General features: G+C 40.0%; 1 protein-coding gene across 2 annotated transcripts in view; it reads left to right on the forward strand.

The window, feature by feature from the left end:
* trim24 (tripartite motif containing 24) overlaps window positions 1-24,388 on the forward strand; it is a 63,288-nt gene extending 38,900 nt beyond the window's left edge. The window contains exons 12-19 of one of the 2 annotated variants that reach the window (XR_015481931.2): window positions 1,753-1,807; window positions 5,614-5,749; window positions 12,510-12,733; window positions 15,785-15,917; window positions 16,649-16,723; window positions 19,359-19,505; window positions 23,155-23,662; window positions 23,819-24,388. Coding sequence is in view for 1 of the 2 variants with exons in the window: in NM_001002870.3 (NP_001002870.3) it covers window positions 1,753-1,807; window positions 5,614-5,749; window positions 12,510-12,733; window positions 15,785-15,917; window positions 16,649-16,723; window positions 19,359-19,505; window positions 23,155-23,487 (1,103 nt within the window). In the remaining variant the exon portion in view is untranslated. 2 annotated transcript variants of the gene reach the window in all.
* Window positions 24,389-25,464: the final 1,076 nt, after the last annotated feature.

Consider the following 25,464-nt stretch of genomic DNA (forward strand, 5'->3'; position numbering starts at 1 on the left):
ATATAATAAATTAATATAATATAATAAAATATAATATAATATGAAATAATATAAAAAAATATAATATAATAATATAATAAAATAAAATATTTAGTATAATATGATATATAATAAAAAATAATATATTATAATATAAAATAAAATAATGTAATATAATCAAATATAATATAATATAATAAAATATAATATAATATAAAATAATATAATATAATATAATTTAATATAAAATAATGTAATAAAAATTTATGTAATATAATATAATATAATAAAAATTATAATATAATAAAATAAAATATATAGTATAATATTATATTACATAATATATTATAATATAAAATCATATAACATGATATAAAATAATATAATATAAGATAATAAGATATAATATAATTTAATATAAAATAATATAATAAAATTAATATAATGTAATATAATATAAAATAATATAACATAATATAATATAATACAAATAATATAGTATATTATAAAATAATATAATATAATATAAAATATTATAATATAATAAAATATAATACAATATAAAATAAAATAATATAATATAATAAAATATAATATAACATAATAAAATAAAATATAAAAATGTTCCCGCGAACATTTGAGCACTGGAGTGCGTTCTTAAACAGCGCTGATTGGCCGTTGTGTTCAAGTGCTCAACAGAAATGGCTGTGATTGGCCGTGAAGGTCATCAGTTCACCGAACTCACCTCTGTTTACTGAGTGTAACCACAGATACAGGGACACTAGAGCGTTTTAAATCCATGTCAATCAGCTGGCCTGTCCATGAGCTGACACACGACTGATCGGTGAACTGATGACCTTCACAGCACCTAAATGTTAGCAAGAAATAGACGTTTTTCAAATTTCAGTACCAATTGGTACCTAATTCCAATATCGTGAAAACATCGGCAGGAATCAATATAAATCGATCAGTTTACTGCCATATTTTTTTCACTCAAATTCACAGTAAGAGCTAAGCGATATGACATGATGCATAAGCGTGCACCAAACAGTTTAATCCGTATATCCTGCATTTTGAGTTCTAATGTGCTGTGAACAGATGAGACGCCATGAGCATGGCTGTTTGCTCTTGAAAGCTTTTCCCATTTTTAAACTAGAAGTCCTACGTGCATCGTAAGTATAATACAAGTTTAGATAAACATAAAAATAAGGCAAATCAAAAGCGTACATATTAATGATCCCATATGTATTGTGATAGTGTTTTGTTTTGATTTCTGGGTTACCATCAGGGCCGGTGCGTCCATTGAGTCGACCTAGGCGGCCGACTAGGGCGGCAGTATAGAGAGGGTGGCGTCCACGATACCTCCTTTACCACCCGCATCCTCAGTTATGTCCAAGACACCTCCCTCACCACCCGCGTCCTCAGATATATCCATGCATAGACGACAGAATAGAGAGGGCGGCGTCAGCGACACCTCCATCAGCACCCGCGTGTCTTCAGTTATATCCGCGCATAGGGTGGCAGAATAGAGGTCCGCGACACCCGAGTGTCCTCAGTTAAAGGCAGTTCAGCTTGCTCCAGCCCTGGTTACCATGTGGCTTTTTTTATGTACTAAACTCCTATTATGAATCTACACCCGTGTACTGTATATCCAGATTTTCATTCTATGGCACCTAACAAAAATTAAGGCTTTCAGTCTGGTTTATCTTTCTGTTTGTTCAATGCTGCCGTGTTATATCTCTGAGTATTGTCTTGATTCTGTTGGACTTTTAGCACAAGGAAGACAGTTTTCTCAGATGTCCGTCACGTCATCGGAACCAAAGACCAGGTACATTTTTTTTTTTATTGAAACTAATCTGATAACTTTTTGAGAGCACAAAGAAACGTGATAAAGTCCATGTGAAATCAAAATGTCGGATGTTTATTTTGGTAGCGCAAATTGTTATTCTTAATCAGCGTAAGTTAATTAACTACAAAACAGTTCGTTTTGGTAATCTTCAATCAAAGACTGAGCCTTTACTTCACTCTTTTGAAGGGGCGGTGCTTCTCTGATGATGTCAGTTTGACACTTCAGACACAATAATTTTAGCCACGCCCCTCTTATAGTTAGTTTGCTAGAAGGGAATGGCGCACAAACGTCAAGATTTCGCCCCATCCGCTTCATGCTAACTATAAAGGGTATGTTAACTCCTGAATTACCATAATTCTGTCATCAGTCATTTATACTAAAAGGCTAAATTTCTGTGAAGACAGTTATTTGGCATTTTGCTCTTGAACTTGGGTTGATGTCAGTATGACGACGATCCAAAGCACACCAGCAAATCTACTTTTGAGTGGCTGCAGAAAAGCAAAATGAAGACTTTAGAGTGGCCTAGTCAAAGTCCTGACCTGAATCCAATTGAGAAGGATGACCTAAAAATTTATTCATGCTTGAAAACTCCTCCAATGTGGCTGAAATACAGCAATTCTGCAAAGATGCGTGCGCCAAATCTCCTTCACAGCGCTGTAACAGACTTATTGCAAACGCTTGATTGCAGGTGCTGCTGCTAAGGGTGGCCAAACCAGCTCTAAGGTTTAGGGGCAAACACTTTTTCACACAGACACAATATTTTTAGCCACGCCCTTCTCATAGTTAGTTTGCCACAAGGGAATGGTGCACTAATAGGAAAGCCCCGCCCTCTATTCAATATTCAGTTTCATTAGGAAGGACATTAGCATACTGCAATAAAAGCCTCGGCTATTTCCGCTTCACGCTAGCTATAAAGGGTATGTTAACTCCTGTAATTAACATAATTCGGTCATCAGTCATTTATCCTAAAATGCTAAATTTCCAAAATATTTATATTTGGGATTTTGCTCTTGAACTTGGGTTGATGGCAGCATGACGACGATCCAAAGCACACCAGCAAATCTACTTTTGAGTGGCTGCAGAAAAGCAAAATGAAGACTTTAGAGTGGCCTAGTCAAAGTCCTGACCTGAATCCAATTGAGAAGGATGATCTAAAAATTTATTCATGCTCGAAAACTCCTCCAATGTGGCTGAATTACAGCAATTCTGCAAAGATGAGTGCGCCAAAACTCCTCCACAGCGCTGTAACAGACATATTGCAAGCGCTTGATTGCAGGTGCTGCTGCTAAGGGTGGCCAAACCAGCTATAAGGTTTAGGGGCAAACACTTTTCCACACAGACACAATATTTTTAGCCACGCCCCTCTTATAGTTAGTTTGCTACAAGGGAATGGTGCACTAATAGCAAAGCCCCGCCCCTATTCAATATTCAGTTTTATTAGGAAGGACATTAGCATACTGAAATAAAAGCCTCGGCTATTTTCGCTTCACGCTAGCTATAAATGGTATGCTAACTCCTGTAATTAACATAATTCGGTCATCAGTCATTTATCCTAAAATGCTAAATTTCCAAAATATTTATATTTGGGATTTTGCTCTTGAACTTGGGTTGATGTCAGTATGACGACGATCCAAAGCACACCAGCAAATCTACTTTTGAGTGGCTGCAGAAAAGCAAAATGAAGACTTTAGAGTGGCCTAGTCAAAGTCCTGACCTGAATCCAATTGAGAAGGACGACCTACAAAAGGCGATTCATGCTCGAAAACTCCTCCAATGTGGCTGAATTACAGCAATTCTGCAAAGATGCGTGCGCCAAAACTCCTCCACAGCGCTGCAACAGACTTATTGCAAGCGCTTGATTGCAGGTGCTGCTGCTAAGGGTGGCCAAACCAGCTATAAGGTTTAGGGGCAAACACTTTTCCACACAGACACAATATTTTTAGCCACGCCCCTCTCATAGTTAGTTTGCCACAAGGGAATGGTGCACTAATAGGAAAGCCCCGCCCCCTATTCAATATTCACTTTCATTAGGAAGGACATTAGCATACTGAAATAAAAGCCTCGGCTATTTCCGCTTCACGCTAGCTATAAAGGTGTATGTTAACTCCTGTAATTAACATAATTCGGTCATCAGTCATTTATCCTAAAATGCTAAATTTCCAAAATATTTATATTTGGGATTTTGCTCTTGAACTTGGGTTGATGTCAGTATGACGACGATCCAAAGCACACCAGCAAATCTACTTTTGAGTGGCTGCAGAAAAGCAAAATGAAGACTTTAGAGTGGCCTAGTCAAAGTCCTGACCTGAATCCAATTGAGAAGGACGACCTACAAAAGGCGATTCATGCTCGAAAACTCCTCCAATGTGGCTGAATTACAGCAATTCTGCAAAGATGCGTGCGCCAAAACTCCTCCACAGCGCTGCAACAGACTTATTGCAAGCGCTTGATTGCAGGTGCTGCTGCTAAGGGTGGCCAAACCAGCTATAAGGTTTAGGGGCAAACACTTTTCCACACAGACACAATATTTTTAGCCACGCCCCTCTCATAGTTAGTTTGCCACAAGGGAATGGTGCACTAATAGGAAAGCCCCGCCCCCTATTCAATATTCACTTTCATTAGGAAGGACATTAGCATACTGAAATAAAAGCCTCGGCTATTTCCGCTTCACGCTAGCTATAAAGGTGTATGTTAACTCCTGTAATTAACATAATTCGGTCATCAGTCATTTATCCTAAAATGCTAAATTTCCAAAATATTTATATTTGGGATTTTGCTCTTGAACTTGGGTTGATGTCAGTATGACGACGATCCAAAGCACACCAGCAAATCTACTTTTGAGTGGCTGCAGAAAAGCAAAATGAAGACTTTAGAGTGGCCTAGTCAAAGTCCTGACCTGAATCCAATTGAGAAGGACGACCTACAAAAGGCGATTCATGCTCGAAAACTCCTCCAATGTGGCTGAATTACAGCAATTCTGCAAAGATGCGTGCGCCAAAACTCCTCCACAGCGCTGCAACAGACTTATTGCAAGCGCTTGATTGCAGGTGCTGCTGCTAAGGGTGGCCAAACCAGCTATAAGGTTTAGGGGCAAACACTTTTTCACACAGACACAATATTTTTAGCCACGCCCTTCTCATAGTTAGTTTGCTACAAGGGAATGGTGCACTAATAGCAAAGCCCCGCCCCCTATTCAATATTCAGTTTCATTAGGAAGGACATTAGCATACTGAAATAAAAGCCTCGGCTATTTCCGCTTCACGCTAGCTATAAAGAGTATGTTAACTCCTGTAATTAACATAATTTGGTCATCAGTCATTCACCAGTATGACAACGATCTGAAGCACACCAGCAAATCTACTTTAAAGTGGCTGAAGAAAAGCAAAACAAAGTCTTTGGAGTGGCCTGGCCAAAGTCCTGACTTGAATCCAATTAAGACGGGTGACCTTAAAAAGGCGATTTAACATAATTCTGTCATCATTTATTCACCCCAAAATGCTAACTGCCTAGATATTTCTGTGGAGACTGTTCTGTGGCACTTTGCTCTTGGCATGACGGTAAAACGGATGCAGGAGCAGATCATGTGGTGGAAGTGGGAGAGCTTTCCGCTCATATTCAGTCATTTGGAAAGCCAGAAGATGATGTTATCCTCTCTTAGCATCTTTGCTCATTAGTTGCTGCTGCATCTGTTTTTCTCATCGGCACAGATCCTTTCACTCCCTTCTGCAGTTTTGCCAGATTCACACATTACTAATGAAGGAAAATGTCATTCTATTTCCTCCAAGCTCTGTCTCCTGGAAGCGTGCAGAAGCCCCCCAGAGTGGCCCGTCAAACCCTTCCACCAAGAGGAGGCGCAGGTCATCTCCAGGGCCCGTCATCGTCATCAAGGATGAGCCAGAGGATGATGATGAAGTTCGTTTCGTAAGTTGCTTTGTTTGTTCGTTCGTATTTAGCACCAGATCAAAAACAAAGGGTCGTTGTTTCATAAGTTTAATTCTGTGCAATGCAAACACAATTCTACTATTTTTCGCGAAAAAACACCCATTTAAATCAAGAGTTTTGTATAATAAAACAAATGATATCAAGCTACAGAACAACCACAACCTTATATATAATTACATGTTATTTACAGGGTGAATGAAACGTAACATCTGTATAAACAGTGGTGTGAAAAAGTCTTTGCCCCCTGACTGACATCTCATTTTTTTCCCCCCCATGTTTGTCACACTTTAATATTTCAGATCATCAAACAAATTTAAATATTAGTGAAAGAACACAGTGACAACAAAAGACCCCAGAACAACATCCAAAAGAACTGCAGGCCGCACGTGCCTCAGTTAAGGTGAGTGTTCATGACTCCACCATAAGAACGAGACCCTGGCGGTTTCCAAAGTTCCGAGATGAAAACCATCGCTGAGCAAAAAAGGCTCGTCTCAGTTTTGCCAGGAAACATCTTGATGATTCCCGATTTTTGGGGGGAAAATAATCTGTAAAATGTGGTAGTGTGATAGTCTCGGGCTATTTTGTTGCGTCAGGACCCGGAAGACTGTGAGGAAATGTAACCATGAATTCTGCTGTGCACCAAAATATCCTGAAGGAGGATGTCCGGCCATCTGTTAGTGACCTCAAGCTGGAGTGAACTTGGGTTGTTGTCTGTAGGACAACGATCCAAAGCACACCAGCAAATCCACTTTTGAGTGGCTGAAGAAAACCATAATGAAGGCTTTGGAGTGGCCTAGTCAAAGTCCTGACCTGAATCCAATTGAGATGTATGACCTTAAAAAGGGAGACTCATGCTTGAAATCCCCTCCATGTGGCTGAATTACAGCAATTCTGCGAAGATGAGTGCGCCAAAACTCCAACACAGTCCTGTACAAGACTTACTGCAGGTTTTGGAGAGCGCTTGATTGCAGTTGTTGCTGCTAAGGGAGGGAAACTTTTTCACACGGAGCTATTTAGTTTTGTATTTTGTTTCGCCTCAATAATAAAAACCTTTGTTTGAAAACTGCATGATGTGTTGACTCGTGTTGTCTTTGACTAATATTTACATTAGTTTGATGATCTGAAGCATTCAAGTGTGAAAAACAGAAACAGTAAGGGGGGGGGCTAACACTTTTTCACGCCATATATATTTAGAGGTCCAAACGACAATCACCCGCCCTATCCTTTTATAAAGGATGCTTATTGTGTCCAAACTTTTTGAGGGCATGCAGATGTTTCCTGGGAGTGGTAAAAGGCTTTTCCCGATCGCGTCGAACATGATGTTTGTAGCGAGCGGTGCCCTTTTAAATTGACATCAGGTGTTTTGCGCGCTGTTCATCTGCATTCCTTCGCATTTTGACAGAGCGCTCTGTGCGCCTGCAGTTGGAAAAAGTGAACTTTAAGAAAGAGCCTGAGCATCAAGACTATTGCCTAGCATCATAAAAATACAGTGCTCTGCTCTCCTGAACAGAGTCTCTTCCAAAGTTAACTAAACTGCATAATTTGTCATATGGAAAAAAGCTGCTTTGCGGAAAGCCCTCATATGGGGCTGGTTTGGGCGTGTATTATGCAGATGACTCATGTTATGCACACTCACGTGATTCAGAACACTGGAAATTTACCAACTGAAGAAAGAGATGTGGAACAAACTCACGTGCGTACACATGTTGTGAATTAGGTGGAAAGTTTTTGTAAGAAGTTAAAATTATTAATTATTATTAATTAATAATTAATTATATTAATTATTTAGCATAGACTGTAAAAGTCATGGAAGTAGTGTCCGTGACGTGACCCATACGTTTCTGGAGAGCTGCAAGTGGGCGCGGCCAACTGGCGCCATTTTGTTCGCGCGTCATCGCTCCAACATGGGGTAGCCAAATAAGGGCAAAGAGGCGGAGCGTGAGCGGAGCTACAGGCGGACACGTGCTAGCATTTTGCTTAGACGGACTTTTCTTTGGGAGAAATGATTAATACTTCAATACCCGCGACTCGTTTGTGTTCTGACCACATGTGCTTGGTTGTTCACTATATCAATAAATTAGACTTTTAAAAACACTGTTGTAACACATTAAGCCACTAAGAATTGTTCTTATGACGTTTTCTACAGGTGGAAAATGCGAATTAATAATAATAATAATTCCTTACATTTATATAGCGCTTTTTCTGGGCACTCAAAGCGCTTTACAGCAGCATCCACCTGGATAACGCGACGGCAGCCATTTTGCGCCAGACCACACACCAGCTGATTGGTGGAGAGGAGACAGTGATGAAGGCAATTGGAATATGGGGATGGTAAGGGGGCCATGATGGACAGAGGCCAGTGGCCAGATTTGGCCAGGATGCCGGGGTTAAACGGGGTTAAATCTTTTTCGAAGGACAACCTGGGATCTTTAAAGTCGGGACCTCGGTTTAATGTCTCATCACTGAGCAGTATAGCGTCCCCGTCACTATATTGGGGCATTAGGACCCACACAGACCGCAGGTTGGGCGCCCCCTGCTGGCCTCACTAACACCACGTCCGGCAGCAACCTAGCTTTCCCATGTGGTCGCCCATCCAGGTACTGTCCGGCCGCAGCCCTGCTTAGCTTCGGTGGGCGACCATGTGAGAGTTGCAGAGAGCTAGCTGCCGGTTAGAATTACTTCAAAACACTTCAAATATAGTCAAATTTATGTTAGTAATCCAGCATAACACTGTATGACAGCGCTTCAGACGACTGTTCTAGAGCCTGCAGCTGATCAATCTGTCAGATTCTGGCGTGCATTACAGCTCTAAACGACATTATGAATGATAATTGACCTTAAATAAAACAAATGCATTTATAGAGATGATATATAAGCATATAACTACTCACATGGGAAACGGAGGCCACGTGAATGGTTTGTGAGCACAATTAAGTGCACTTAGCATGCCATATCACCTGATAATTGTGTAGGAAATAATTCTGAAAAGCAACTGACTGTGTTAAGCCAGCTAAAACAACACAAAAATACGATCAGTTCAGCGGCTAATCAGCCGGAATCAGTGACGAGACCTAGCTGTCACTCACGGGGCCACGCTCTTAATTATGCAAACTGAACATAAACGAAACGGATGAGTTATTGAAATAACGACCCCCTCACAGTTGTCATGTAGGGAAATATTAGGTATATGCACCAAAAATCTTTGTACCAAGCTGCAAACACTTTTTTTTCTGCTGTAAAGTCGGCCATTTTAACAGTGGGCTCAATAGAAATCTGCTCTATTATGGAGCCAGGACTAGCGGAATTTTAATGAATTGTAGTTTCAGTTACTTCCGTATCCGCTTGTTAAGCGGTGACGTTTTTGTGACGCATGTAATACTGTTTCCGGGTCCAAGCCGCCATTCATTCGAGTGGAGAAATCATTCGTTTATGATCACGTTTTATTCCTATCACACATTAAAGTTAATTTTACGTAAAGTCATATTGTACACAACAATCTTTGGGCTTTCTCCATAACAAATACCAAAAATTTACAATTTATAAAAAAATTAATCACTTTCTGGCCATCGGATATTAGGCATGGACATATTGCGATTGTGATTTTCGAAAGCATTAAATCGCTTTGTAAACGTTTAATATTATCATTTCATGAGTCTCCCCATTCCGTTGAATAGAGCGCTTGGACCCGGAGGCCGCGGATTTGCTTCATGAGGCGGAGCGGGAGGTTTCCATTTGGTATTTATTGACATCTCGTCTTGAAACTCTTCACTTGAAGTCTCTTACTATACCTATTTTTCCACAGTCTCCCGAATCATACATTCAGCTCCAATATTTAAGTCGAATTTTTGTGCGTTTACTTTACTAAGATGAATAAATATTTGCGTAAAACATCTACATTCTGTATTATTTGTATTTTCAGCTATGAAAAAATACGTTTTGTGTCAGTCTCTACATTGTGGTTCACTCTGTTTACATCAGTTATGAAACGGCAGAACACTCTGTAAAGCACTGGTAGAAAAAGCATGCGACTTGCTCTAAGTGACGTCACCACCTCTGGTGGGAAACTCTAGAAGGCACTGAAGCATGTCATTATTCTTCTCTCATTAATTTGAACAAAATATTCAGGACACAGCAATAGTAGATTATTATTGGTTGTTGTTGGTATTATTTTTGTGTTTGTTTCTTCATCTTTTTCTTCTTCTTCCGCAATTATTTGAATGGCAGCCTATATCGGAGTTTGCTCGAAAGTTATGAAATTTGGCACATTGGTAGAGGACAACCCCATTATTAAGTACAGCAAATTTGCATTTGTCTAAATCCCACTCTATAGCGCCACCATTTGTCCAAAGTTGGAATTTTGAAAAGCTAATAACTTTTAAACCGTAGACCACAGAATCAAAATTCAATCCGACGCCAAATTTAAAAAAAAATCGTAAGGTTTAGTTTTTTTTTCTCTATTTTTTATTGTTTGTAAAACCTACTTTTTCAAACTCGTCCTAAACGGTTTGTCCAATTTTCACCAAAATTGGCTCGGATCATCTTCAGACCATGGTGGCAAAAAGTTAAGAAATTTAAGATGATTACTTTTAATCGCTGTCGAATAACGTGAAATTAATTTCGTCAAGAAGCATGCAAAATCATACTTGACGCTATATCTCGGCAACGCTTAACTCTATCTGCACCAAACTTGCTGTGTGTTATGACAACTTTGATCTGGGGTTGCCTGCGTAGTTTCGTTGCAGCGCCACCTAGTGGTCAGGATATATGAAAAACTGCTAATTTGGCTTATATCTCGTGAACACTTTCACCAAATTTCACAATATTGGTCTCATTACATTCAGAGAGCCATTCTGAGTCGAATGATGGCCAATTTTCCCATGTTCGCCGTTTTGGGTGTCGGCCATATTGAATTTTGTAAAAAAATGCTATATTTTACGAACACTTTGAGGTATCAATACAAAAATTGGTATGCATCTTCAACACCATGCCCTGAAAGTGCTCAACGTTTCGGAGCAGCGCCACTTTGTGGTCAAAAGTTATAAAGAAATTTAGAAAATCGCTAATAACTTCTGCTACATTGACCTCATTGCTATTTGATATGTTCCTCGGTTAATTCTGCAAACATTGATACCACATTTTCCATATTTTGCAAAACTTCCGGTCAGCCATTTTGATTTAATTTGAAAAGCTCCTCCTAGGCCGTTGGTCCAAATTTTGTTTTTATTTTTTTCTATTTATTTATTTATTTTACCAAATTTGAGATCATCATCAGACCATGCTGACAAAAAATTATGGAATTTGTGTCGATAGTGTTAACGGTTTTTGTTTAGGCTGTATCTCTGCAATGCTTAAAGATATTGACACCAAATTTCAGGTGTGTCATTGTCACATCACAGTCAACAAACCATAAAAATTTGGTGACAGCGCCATCTATGGGTCAAGAGTTATAAACCATTCATTTTACATAAATAACGAAACTTACAAATTTGGTAATAACTTTTCACAGCATATGCTAATTTTGATGAAATTAAGCTCCAATTATTCCTTAGGTGATGCTGAAAACATAGATACCCAATTTGCCATAATTGCCAATAATTTTTTTCCGGCATTTTGAATTTGGTCAAAAACGTACTTTTTCAAACTCCTCCCAGCCCATTGGTCCGATTTTCACCAAATTTGAATCACGTGATCTTCAGACCTTGCTGGCAGAAAGTTATCAATTTTGTGTTGATAGGCAATACGGTTGTTGTTTACAGCACCAACAAATGTGCTGGTACAATGCTAAACTGCATTTGAGGCTGTAACTCTGCAATGCTTATACGTATTGACAAAAAACGTAATGTCACCTCACACTGACCACATCACATAAATTTGGTAACAGCGCCGCCTACTGGTCAAAGGTTATAAACCAGTACATTTTTCAAATTCTTATGTTTTTGCTTACATTTCCAGTTGAATGAACTTCGAATGTATTCAGAGCTAGGGGCGATGCAGTGGCGCACTAGGTAGTGCTGTCGCATCACAGCAAGAAGGTCGCCTGGTCGAGCCTCGACTCAGTTGGTGTTTCTGTGTGGAGTTTGCATGTTCGCAAACAAGAAAACGAATAAATGAATGAATGTATTCAGACCTCATTGTTTCGCTTGCTCTGCTGCTCTATAGAGCTTGCCGCTCATGGCCTCTGGACTGCTTGGCCCCGCAATTGCTGCTTGCAGCTATGTTTATTATTCTTATTGTTAACTCTGCTACTAGGATATTTTAATCAATCTCTCATTCACTCGTTTTTAAAATCTATATTAAGATAAAAATGCTCGAAAGTGTGTTTTAGACATGCCATGTGGAGTCTGGCTTGAGGTTAGCATTGTAAGCTAAAGCACAAAATGGTGAACAATGTCAGCTCAGTTACTGTCAGCTCAGTTAGACAGCACTTAGTAGCCGAATCAAACGCTCACTAACGCATTTAAGCATTGTACATTAATAAGAGCTGTGCTGTAATTGATATATTTGTTGTGTGATTTCAGTTTAAGAAAATAAACGCAACTTAAACTGAAGCAGTTTTCAAAACGCAAAATGGTGGAAAATGACAACAATAAGACAAACTAGACAATTAGTAGCACAATCAAATGGTTCTGAACACGTTTAAACCTGTTAGATTTCACACACACACACACACACACACACACACACACACACACAGGCATTCTCCGAGGATCTCTGACATGTGTTGTATATCCCTCCACAGGTAAACACCAGTGCTAAAGCTAGTCTTCCAGACAGCACAGGGGTTCAGTCTCAGTCAGTACAGCCGGGTGAGCAGCAGTCCGAGAAGACCCCAGAAGCAGACGAAGACCCTAATGAGGACTGGTGCGCGGTGTGCCAGAACGGAGGAGAGCTGCTCTGCTGCGACAAATGCCCCAAAGTCTTCCATCTCAGCTGCCACGTGCCCAGTCTGACTGCCTCTCCAAGGTAACCCGCACACGACGCGCAGCTAAAATGAGTTGGGGGTGGCACAGTGGTTAGCACTGTCACCTCACAGCAAGAAGGTCACTGATTTGACCCCCTGCTGGGCCAGTTGGCATTTCTGTGTGGAGTTTGCATGTTCTCTCCGTGTTGGCGTGGGTTTCCTCCGGGTGCCCAAACGCATGCGCTATAGGGGAATTGGGTAAGCTAAATTAGCCGTAGTGTATGAGTGTGTGTGATTGAGTGTGCATGGGTGTTTCCCAGTACTGGGTTGCTGCTGGAAGGGCATTTTCTGCGTAAAACACTGGAATAGTTGGCGGTTCATTCTGCTGTGGCGACCCCTGAAATGGAAAATGAATGAATTAAATGAGCTGAATCAACACAGTTCTTGAGTTTTTTTGGGCACAACTTAAATGTTTTATGTTCAATCAACTTAAATTATTGAAAACTAATAAGTGAACTTAATTCCTTCATGTTTTCCCAACTTAAATAGATTATTTAGAGCCCAGCGTTTGTTACAGTGTAGTTAATTACTCTATTAAACTGATTCAGTTTATTAAACCTGTCCAGATTTAAAAGTATATTAGTCAGGTCAAAACACACTCAAGCAGTTGAATCTGCATTAAACTTGTCTTTAATAAGTGTTCTGTTGTATATATTTTGTGCTGTTGCTTGTTGTATTTTTTCTTACTTGTTCACTGACTGTTCATGTACAGTTGAAGTCAGATTTATTCGCTCTATTTTGATTTTGTTTATTAAATATTTCCCAAACGATGTTGAACAGATTCAGGAAATGTTCACAGTATGTCTGATAATATTTTTTCTTCTGGAGAAAGTCTTATTTGTTTTATTTCGGCTAGAATAAAAGCAGTTTTTAATTTTTTAAACACCATTTTAAGGTCAATATTATTCGCCCCTTTAAGCTATATATTTATCCGATAGTCTACAGAACAAACCATCGTTACACAATAACTTGCCTAATTACCCTAACCTGCCTAGTTAACCTAGTTAAGCCTTTAAATGTCTCTTTAAGCTGTATAGAAGTGTCTTGAATATCTAGTCTAATATTATTTACTGTCATCATGGCAAAGATAAAATAACTCAGTTATTAGAGATGAGTTATTAAAACTATTATGATTAGAAATGTGTTGGAAATATCTCTCGTTAAACAGAAACTGGGGGAAAAAAATAAACAAGGGGGCGAATAATTCAGTGACTAACAATTTTGACTTCAGCTGTATGTTTATTATTATTTGTTTTATATTAGTTAGGCCAGACGTTTTAGCTTTGCTATTAAAACTGGAAATCGCATATTGTGATGTTTAATTGATTAATGTTGTTCTAATAATATTAATAATAATAATAATAATAATTAGTATATTTATTAGAACTTGCTAAAAAGTTACAAATCACATGATAAAAAGTACATGAGCTACATAAAACTTATTTTGGATTGATAGAAATTAAATTAATCTAATAAATAATAACATAATTATTATTTTATTTATTGAGAATCATTTTTTTTTTGATCCAGTAGAAATCAAAGTGTTGATCAATGATCAGGGTGTCGGCGCGGTCTTAAAAAGCATTAAAAATTGATAAATCAATTATGAGGAAATTAAGTCCCTTAAAAGCTATTAAAAAGTCTTAATAGTGTTTTTACGAGGTCTTAAATTTCGTTCAAACATTGTCCAAACTGTTTGACTCCAAAAAGGAATAAATTTATGTATTTTCCTCCTAATATTAACAACGGCGTGCTCGATCCACATGATTGGTTTTGTCTGGGGTGCATCCGGCCAAGTTCCGTGATCTAGGTTATGTCACCTAATTTGCGACAAACCCGGGAAGGTGATGTTACGCCCTACACATGTAGCGGAACCATAGAGCAGGGGTGTCAAACTCATTTAGGAAAATCTGTTCCCAATTGGGCCGGACTGGTAAAATTGGTGCGTGGTATAACTTAAAAACAACAATTGTTTTTTTTTGTTATAGTATGATCAACATAAAACTGGGGTTGGAGGACAACTCCATCTCACGGCAACTCGTAGCGTTTTATTTAGGGGCTAATTCATATAAATTCGTAAGATCTTGTCAGTACAGTTTAATACGATTTGCTTATTCACCAATGACAGTTGGGTTTAGGGGTTGGGGGCCACACCTCCTTTTTAAAACTCATACACATTAGCGCTAAACGGACAAAACGTGAAATAGTTACGTTACGCTACTCAGTAGGTACTGCATTTAAATTTAAACGTACTCGGCCGTTAGTAAAGTACGTTCTATACAGTCTGAATGTGAGAAGTATGAATGGAATTCGGACGAACTACATCCGCCATTTTGTCATGGTCACGTGACCTACCTGCGTCACTTCACTCCCATTCACGAATTCTCTCGCGTGGCATCAAGGGATAGCGCAGCGTGCATGGGATGCGCACTTCAGAATCTCGCCGGAAGTCATCCAGGTACTTCTCGCATACTGATTTTCGTATTCTATGAATTCGGACGTACTACACGACTCGCATACTGATTTTAGCGTACTATATAGTATGGAAGTATGCGATTTCGGACGCAGCCGTGGTCTTTCTCTCTGAGAAGGATGTCAAGCTGACGCTGATTAAGGTTTCTGGATCGGATGAAATTAAGAGTTCGCAATTGCGACACAATTGGAACAGCAGGTTATTTTACTGAAAATTGCAGCTCATTTTTATACGTTACTGAATCATCTCGCGGGGCCGTACGTTTGACACCCCTGCCACCGAGCGAAAACAGACGGCAAAATGGTAAAATGTACGCTTGCGTACTCCTAGTTAGAGAAAGACGAGTTTGAAACCTGTCGCTAAAACAAACACGTCATTTATTCTGTCAAGCTTTGTAATCGAGTAATCAAAATAAAGAGTAATCAAATAAAAAAAAAGGTCATTTGAAGATATTTGAGTCTGTTGAAACATTTGAAAATAAGCATTGACATTATTTCCGTACAGAAGGATGTTATTTGTTGTTATATTCTGTTCAGGCTGCCCTTGTGCTTATACATGCTGTGTTTGTGTGCATCTGTAGCGGAGAATGGTACTGCACGTTCTGCCGGGATCTCAATTCACCTGAAATGCAGTATAACGTCAATGCCGGCGGGGAATCAAAGGACCTGAAGCATGATCTGCATTCGGAAACATTCACGCATGTGGACAGAAGAGTATGATCTGCTTTCCTTTCGCTTAGCTTCATTGGCTTTATGCTAGCCGTCACTGTAGGAGTGCAGAGTTTTATATTCTACAGTTTGATTATACACTACCTGACAAACGTCTTGCGGTCGATCCCAGAGTCGTAAGAGCAGCAACTAATAACTTGACTTCTAGTTGATCAGTAGGTGGATTTTGATGAATCATCCGTTGAACTGCATCACAAATACTGCAGAGGACCCACACGGAGCCAAGATTCTCATAGAAATCAGTCAAGTTCGGTGAAGGAGAAATCATGGATTGGGGTTACATCTAGTATCGGGGCGTGCGAGAGATCTGCAACATCAACAGCCTGAGGTATCAAGACATTCTCCAGTAGTATAGCGCTCCTGCTCATCCTTCAGCCTCCACATCGAAGCTCCTGAAAGCTAAGAGGATTGGCCAGCCCCGTCACCAGCAATGAACATTGTTGAGCATGTCTGGGGTAAGATGGATGAGACATTGAAGATGAATCCAAAGAGTCTTGATGAACTCTGGGAGTCCTGCAAGAACGCTTTCTTTGCCATTCCAGCTGACTTTATTGAGTAATCTCGAGGCCTTTGCCTTTCTTCTGATACCAAGTGATCAACTAGAAGTCAAGTTATTATTTGTTGTTCCTAAAACTTGAATAGGCCACAAGACTGTGGTCAGGTAGTGTATAGATGTCTATATCTTTAATGGCAGTGTTTATTGTGTGTTCCTGCAGAAATGTGAGCGACTTCTGCTTCGCCTGTACTGCAATGAGCTCAGCACTGATTTCCAGGAGCCGATAACACCTTCGGTAAGCTCACGCGTCATGTGCGTGTGCTCTTTAATAACCCTTGCGTGCTGTTGGGGTGTTTTCGTCCACTCTGGGGTGATTTTTGAATCCTAATTTGGCCACAACTTTCTCTGTGTTTCAGCAAATGGCGTCACATAATATGGACAAATGCTTAGTAAATGGTCAAACACTCATCCATACACTCTGGGCATATTTACTACCCTTTCATTATGTTGGTGGCTGGTTTTGTCCCATTGTTCCATTGATTATATACAGGTGTTTGATAAGCATTTTGCAATGCGTTTTTTCTTTCTTTTGTCTCCCTTTAACCAAATATACTCGCATAGTGTTCCGTATTCATCCTTCTTCCCTATATAATTGTGAATATGTACAAGGGAGTATGATTTTTTTTAGATAGAAACAATACAAAATAATCCAGGTATGTACATAGTCTAAGTGTGCACACTTTAAAGTATAGACCTTTTTCATGGCTGCTGCATGGAGGGCGCCATAGCGACCAGCGTCTTCCGGTAGAATGCTAAAAACTTGCGTTTACAGCGTGTACAACTGGTAATTTGCGCTCGGAAAATGGGTTTCAATGACGTTTTTAATGGATAACAGAGTGTTTTTGTGACACACAACTTAGAAATGTGTCTGTTAAAGCCGTTATAATCTGTCACATGTGGTTCAAGCGCGTCAGAAATACGAGAAAAACTTTCTCCTAGTTCACGTGTCTGCAATCAGAAATACAGTGTAGAGAGAGAGAGAGAGCAAACCAGAGTACTGCATGAAACTTAACAGGTATGAAAGTCGTGCAATTTACAAAAATGACCAATAAAAGTCTGTTATTGATCCTCTGCTGGCTGATTTGCTGTTCATTCTAATCGCGAGCCGTTTGTGTTTTATTTCGTGTGTTGTTTTCACCACGGTTTGTGTTTTTCTGTCATTTCGAAATGACACTAGCCTATTTTTTTACTTTGTCACAGTTATTTAATCAGTGTGTCAGTGGCACAGTGCAGGCTACGTGTGTGTGTCAAACATTTTGGTGAGCTACATTAGTTTGGGCTGGTTATATATTTGAAATAAAGAGAAAATGTTGACTTTAGCGATGACGAGGCTTCATTTAAACTGCAGGAGATGCCGTCTGACAACGAGGGGAAAATGCCTCACAGCAGCTGTTTTCCATCCTATTAGATCGCATTTCTTTAAATGATCAGTCCAGGAGATGGTGCTGATGGACAACAGTATTAGTTCAAAGAGGACAAAAGCAGGTAACATAGATTAAAACTAGAACCTAAAGTTTATTGATAAACTTTGATGTTGGCTTGAGAAAGCCAACGTGACTGCGCTAGGACTGGGAATGGCAGTTGGCAGGAAGTACGGCGGCGGTTGCTAAGTGGTTGCTAGGCAGTTGCTAAAACATTTATGGCATTGTTAGGTAGTTGCTAAGCAGTTGCTAAATGGCAATGCTCGTGTACATGTTTGATCAAATGCTAATACTTAGTAGGCATTTCTAGCATATGTTATTGCATTTAGATAATCATTCATAGCATGTAGCTAATCGTTATTAGCACTTGGCTTCCATTAACATTGTTACCATGCATAGTACACAGGAAGTCCCATTTGCTAGCATGAGTCAAACAAGCCAATGCCCAGGTCCCTACGACGTTCTGATGTAGAGATATTGCCATTTTTAAATGGTTGCTAGGTTATACTGTTTTATTGCTATGGGGACATTTGACAGGTTAGTGATGATACATCAAAGCTTCTTGGCAATATGAGTGACCTTAATCAACCCCGATGTTTCTATGACAGTCTTTATGAGTGTCAAAAACAGGACTTGAACATTTTGTATTCCTTGTGTTGGGTTGTGGCTGGAAGGGCATTCGCTGTGTAAAACAAATCCTGGATAAGTTGGCGGTTCATTCCGTTGTGGCGACCCCTGATTAATAAAGGGACTAAGGGAATGAACATTATGTAAAAATGGCTTGCCGCATTTTTTTGAAAATACAATGCTTAATAAGTGTGAAGGTGATACATGCAAAAATGGCTTGCCATATCAGTAAAAAATATGGAGTTTAAGTCAAAAATGGCTTGCCATATTTTGAGAAAAATAATGCTTAAAAATTATTCATTGTAAAACTACAAGTCTGATAAACATTAAAGATATAGCAACAAAATCTAACACATCTTAATACAGCTTTTGGCCAAATTTGGGGCTTGTATAATATTTTTATATGCCCGGATTATAAAAAATTAATATTTAAATTTTTTATTAAAAAAACAATAAGTCTTATAGGCATGAGGAGATATAGCAACAATCTTGAATGTAAAAGGCACATTTTGACCATTATTGAACGGCCTAGGAGGAGATACGTTTGTTTTCAAGGACAGAGTAGCATCACAGTATGTTGGCTTTCTCAAGCCAACATAACTATCGTTTCAAAGCTGTCCAAATGTGACTGTTTACACGCATCAGCTGCCGACCGGAAGTTCTTCGCATTCTCCTTGCGCAGCATACACGCAAAGCATAATGGGTCATTTTGCGTTTCAAGAAAAAGGTCTATATAGTGTGCCATTTGGGACAAACATATTGTCATTGTTTTTTCATTTATTGATGAGTGCTCTTTTCTTCTGTGTTTCGCTGTTTGTGCAGTCCATGCCGGAGTACAGTGAGATTATAAAGACCCCCATGGACCTGTCTGTGGTCAGAAGCAAGCTGGAGGACAGCCAATACAAGAGCACTGAGGACTTTGTCGCCGACGTCAGGCTGATCTTCAAAAACTGCGCAACCTTCCACAAGGTGTGAGGACTCGCACTGACTTCCAGTATAACAAGCATATTTAGAATATAAGAGATGATTCAACAATTTTTTTAGGGCTTTTTAAAACTTTTATTTTTATTCTCTCTCTCTCAATTCAATTCAGTCTAGCTTTTCTATCTTGACTTTATATTTGTTCAATAACTAATGACACAATGTGTGTGTGTGTGTGTGTGAATGTTCAGCTCAAAGTGCCACATAAATAATGTTTTATAACTTATCGAAACTGCCCTCTTAATGCTGCGTTCACACCAGACTAGGAAGAAGCGTCAAGCGCAAGTGATTTATATGTTAAGTCAATGCAAAGACGCGATTAGACATCCTGCGGCGCAATGCGCGCAAATCAAGCGAAGTGAGTTTTAACTGAATCGCTCAAATTCGAGAATCTAAACTTCCGCGGACATTTGCGCCACATTAACCAATCAGGAGCTTTCTCTTGTAAGGGCGTGATTATGACGTAGCGTCTGTTGTTGGTGTCCCGGGGAAATCCTCCAGCCAACACAGGACAACAGTTGATCAAACTGGGCTCAGCTCAATCTGAAGCTCCGCTGAAGTCTTCCAAGTTTCTGGAGGAGTTGATGAACTCACAGAGCTGGGTGCACCTCCAGCTTAGGTTTCCTTTTTTAGTTAGGGACCGAGCACCAAATGATATAAGGCCCTATTTGAATTGCTTACCATGCCTGAAAACTCACAAACTTTGCACACGCCTCAGAAATGGCGAAAATTTACGTTTGTTATGTGTTTCGGTAGTGGGCGTGGCAAAATGACTAAACAGCGCCACCTATTAAAATAAAATGGACGAGCTCCCGATCTACGAATCACGCACATGCACGAAAATTGGCACACACCTCAAACATGCCAAAACATACGAAAAAGTCTCTTGGAGCCATATCTCAAACCCAACAGGAAGTCGGATATTTTTAACTTCCTGCAGCGAAAAAGTGTCGTTTTTGCCATATCCAGGCGTTGTATTTTAACGAACTCCTCCTAGGGATTTTATCCTATCGACACCAAAATTGGGTTTTGTCATCTAAAGGCCTTGGCGATGTTAAATTGCGAAGCTTTAGAGTTTTCTTCGATGGGCGTGAAAGAATCTAGTAGACTCAGTCACGGCTCTAAATGAATTGGCGCTGTTTTTCAGCCTTCCTAAAGCACATAAACACAGCTATTCCCTCAATGAAATCCATGTTAGCCATTTAGCAGCGAAGCTACAGTCACCGAGCAGACAGAAGCATTGCCTATGATGCGAATCCGCGTCTACTGCTCAGTGAATTTGACGTGCAAGTAAAGCGGATTTGACGCACGAATGATGCGAGTAAACTCAAAATGTTCACGCGGCTACTTACGCGCGTACCGCGTCTGGTGTGAACACAGCATTTGGCTTTGATCCTAATTGTGTCACTTTAAATTCAAATGAGATTGTGCTCTTTTTAGAAAAGGGCGGAGCTACAAACACCTGCGTGTCATCATAGTGGCAGATTCAAAAATGACACTTAGCTATTGTAGTCCTATGCTAATGAGGGAGATATGCTCACTGTAATAAAGTTCACGGCCCTTTGGCCGCCGGGAAGAAGGAGGCGGAGAACCGACGTATTTTAAAAAATATTTATTTATAATATGAACGGCAGCTCCTCACGGAGACTGCTGTCTAAACCAAAACAAACGGACGTCAAACTGAAAACAAAAGTAAAACATGTCCGGGCCCGGTCCTCTCTCGGCTTCCTCTGCCGTCGTTCCTCCTTTTATGGTCCAGAGCTCCTTCCGTGGGATTCGAGGCAGGTGCGCACCGCAGGTGTATTCACTTACGCGGTGGCCTCACTCCGTTCCCACGGCTCTCGGCCACGCCCCCTCGCCACACTCACTAATGAGCTTCACTCTGATGACATGTACAGCTGGAGAATGTCAATCTGCACACTGTTTACATCAGGTGTGATTATAAAAAAAGCTGGTTTTATTCGCAGACTGTTGCCTCAGGGATCTAACGATACCATTTTTTTGGAACCGATCCAATATCGATACCAAAATTCTGAGTATCGACTGATACAGATCTGATACTGTGTGTGTTTTTTTCCAAGCATAATACAGTTTCTGTTGCTCCGGTGCTAAACTCAAATAACATATCTTCTTTAGTATAAATAACAGACCTATAGGCCTACCGTAATGACAGACGGCACAATAACTAAAAACAGGATGTGTGCTGTAAACTAGGCTACATTACTTGAGCATTCGCTATCACATTGATCTGCTGTGGTCCAGCTTAGGTTTCCTTTTTTAATATTAAGATTGTTCTTGAAATCTGTAATATGCTACCAATATTGAAAGTAATCATTGGTAACATAATCAGCCTTTTAGCAAAGCCTGATATTTTCCTGCAGGTTTGACGCAGACTAAAGTAAAACCGTCTGAGGCCGGTTTTACTTAATAATCCCTCACCAAATCTCGCCGTGCGTGAGAAAGTTGAAAACCCACTTATATGCACAAACTGGTCTGTTTAATAAAATATTATTTTACAGCTTTATTTGTATAGCGCTTTTACAATGTAGATTGTGTCAAAGCAGCTTCACATAAATGGTCATAGTAACTGGAACAGTGTAGTTCAGTTTTTAGTGTTTAAGTTCAGTTCAGTTCAGCTCAGTTCAGTGTGATTTAATCATTACTGAGAGTTCAAACACTGAAGAGCAAATTCATCAATGCGTAGCTCTACCAATCCTGAACCATGCGAGCCAGTGGCGACAGCGGAGAGGGAAAAAAAATAGATATATTAATGTAAATAAAAGGACAGAGAAGTATTGACAGCTTCAGAGTAGCCTATACTAGGCTAAATAATGTTCAGTTAATGACAATCCATATTGTGCCATCAGTTTCACTTTTATTCATTTAGTTAACTACTTTGACCACTATGAGCCAGGCTTTACAAACTATTCGCAGCACTGAAAGTATTCCCAGCGGAAGAACAAACTCAGTCGGAAGGATGAGAGAACAGAAACTTATTATGAGAATAATCTTACAGAGCAGTGCACATCATGTTCATCCAGCCCTCCGGTATCTGCGGTCACTTCCAAAACAGCAGCAAAACAGAAAGAAAGCAACGCGATCAAGATCTGCCCAATGTGTCATTGAGCCTTTCAGGTAGGCCTACTTTGTGTGTGAAGCGCAGGTAATAACCCTCTCTACTCCAGTGTTGCGAATGCGATCTGCTGATCTGATAGAGACAGCGCAACATGATTTGGAAACAGCAATGAACTCCATGTAGCGGTTCAAAATGAACCCATTTAATGCAGAACTAAATGCATTTCTCCACTAATTACTTAGATTAACAGGAACAAATAGTCTTAATTAAGTCGTAATTAGGCTGTGGAATGGCTTCAGAACATTTGGGATATGATAGGCCTACATGACAACTTTCTAGTGCCTCATAATAGTCTAGTTGGCTTATAAACACAGAATATAGCTCACGCGCAAGATCAGATTTGGATCGGGACCAGCTGGCCGATAACCCATCCAGCAAAAATATGCGGTATCGAACCGATATCCGATCCAAGTATCGGGATCGGTTCATCCCTAGTTGCCACACAACTGTGTTTAGACATGATAGCTCCCCTTTAATGCTGCGTGTTTGTTTTGTCTGTAGGAAGACACCGAGATGGCCAGCGTTGGTGCTAATCTAGAGAGCTTCTTTGAGGAACAACTGAAGCTCCTGTATCCGGAGCGGACCTTTCCTGGCGTGAAGGAGGAGGGCATTGCTTCTGCATGTCCTGAAGAAACAAGTCCCATCGCCAAGACCCCCCCACAGGACACTTCTCCTGCAGAGGAGACTGCGAGACCCCCTGCTGAAGATCTCCCTCAGGAGGAAGCTAGCGCTAAAGACACGGAGGAGAAGCCAGAGGACATCAGCTCTCCTGCTGGATCTGCTCCCGCTGAGGCGGAAACGGACAGTAAAGAGAGTAAAGATCCGGCATCCTGAAGGAATCTTCCTTTGAAGCAGCGCTGCGCAAACTCTGTCCTGGAGAGGATCGCCGTCCCGCAGAGTTTAAGCTCAGGATTCAGGGTTGTTATTACTTTTTATTTGGTATTAGTTTGTCGCTACATTGCGAAAATGCTTCCTTACTTCGAGTTTATGTCTTGTTCTTAGCTCAAATATCTCAATATTCTTAAATCAAGAAGCAAGGAAGGAATATTGTGATGTTTCCAGAAAGAATCAGTCAAAAATAAGGGAGTTTTTCCTTGAAACGAGCTAAATAACCCGCCGTTTTCAAGAAAAACTCGCTTAATTTTGAACGATTATTTCTGAAAACATCACAATATTCTTTACTTGTGCTGCAAATGCTTCTCGATTTAGGAATTTTTAGATATTTGGACTAAAAACAAGACAAGAAATTCGAAGTAAATAGCTCGGTGTCAGTTTAAGGACATAAGGGCTGCAATATATCAATAATGAATACACAACGCTTCGAAAAGGTGCTTCCAACACCATCATTTCACCACTACCTTATGTCCTGAGTTCACCGATGAGGGAATGCAAGAATGTGTACGCAGATTTGGCTGTGTTTTCCTATATTTAACCAGAACCCTATAACGGGAAGCAGCTTCAAGTATAAGATATGAGAGAGATATGTGTTTAGTTTTCAAGAGTAGGGAGGGAGGCTCCCTCGCCCTCATTACTTTAATTTCTGTATGAAGCAGTCCATTTATTTGTGATGGTTACTGCACTGATATGTTGCCAAACCAAGTTGATATAATTATAGGAGAACAGACGGATAAAGCAGCATCAGTGAGCTCTGTCCAACACCATATAGTTGTGTCAGTCGAATATACACGCTGCCTCTGAAACCTTTGTTCCTAATTAAAAAAAATATTAGATCGGGTTTTTCGTTTGTTTTTTTCACATTCGTAAGCATTTTGAGAGGTGTTTCGACAATTCACAGCCACCGTACGAGCAAAAGACAAAAATCGAGGCTATGTCCACTCAGACATGAGGATTAAAAAAATCTCTAAACGATGCACGGCAAATCTGCAAGAGCACGCCAGACCAGCAGGGGGCGATAAGCAGCTTTTATGATGGCTTCACGCCAAATGGGGAATGAAGTATTTGTGCTGGTTGCAAATTGCTTACAAGTCAACGCAAACATGAGAACGGAGCCGGAGCAAACTTTACATTACATCCCGCGAACAACATAGAATACGTGAACATGCGGAAATTGCCGCATTGTCGCGTTTTTAGGACAACATATAAGAAAAACTCATACGAAAGAAATAAAGCCCTTGCTTAACCTCAGTACTTACAGGGTGGACATTTTATAATAAAGACAGTTGATGTGTTCACGCAGGTATACGTAAAACATCATCAGGGTAATACCGCTGCTGTGGACTAGTAATGGAAAATGGTCCCCCAAATACTCTGGATCAAAAATGAGTGTCTTCTATGAGGTGATGGTTCTCACGCCACTGCACAAACATTTTAACCTCCAAGCTGTAATTAAAGGTTGCATGATACAGCAAGCGATTGGATTGTTGGAGGATGGGTCCTGCTTGGAAACTTGACATGATCTCATATCCCCACCCTAAAGGACTGATGTAATGATTAATAAGCTAAAATACTTATAGCCCCGCCCTAAAGAACTATAGCTCCGCCCTAACAGACTGATAGCTCCAATGTAAAGAACTGACAGCCCAACACTAAATGATTGATAGCTCCGCCCTTAAGGACTGATAGCTCCTCCCTAAAGGCCTGATAGCTCCTCCCTAAAAGACTGATAGCTCCACTCTAAATAACTGATAGCCCTGACCTAATGGACTGATAGCTCCATCCTAAATAACTGATAGCTCCACCCTAATGGACTGATAGCTCCACCCTAAATAACTGATAGCCCTGACCTAATGGACTGATAGCTCCACGTTAAATAACTGATAGCCCTGACCTAATGGACTGATAGCTCCACGT

Source organism: Danio rerio, chromosome 4 (assembly GCF_052040795.2).
Source record: "Danio rerio strain M-AB ecotype USA chromosome 4, GRCz13ab, whole genome shotgun sequence".
Classification (NCBI taxonomy): Eukaryota; Metazoa; Chordata; class Actinopteri; order Cypriniformes; family Danionidae; genus Danio; species Danio rerio.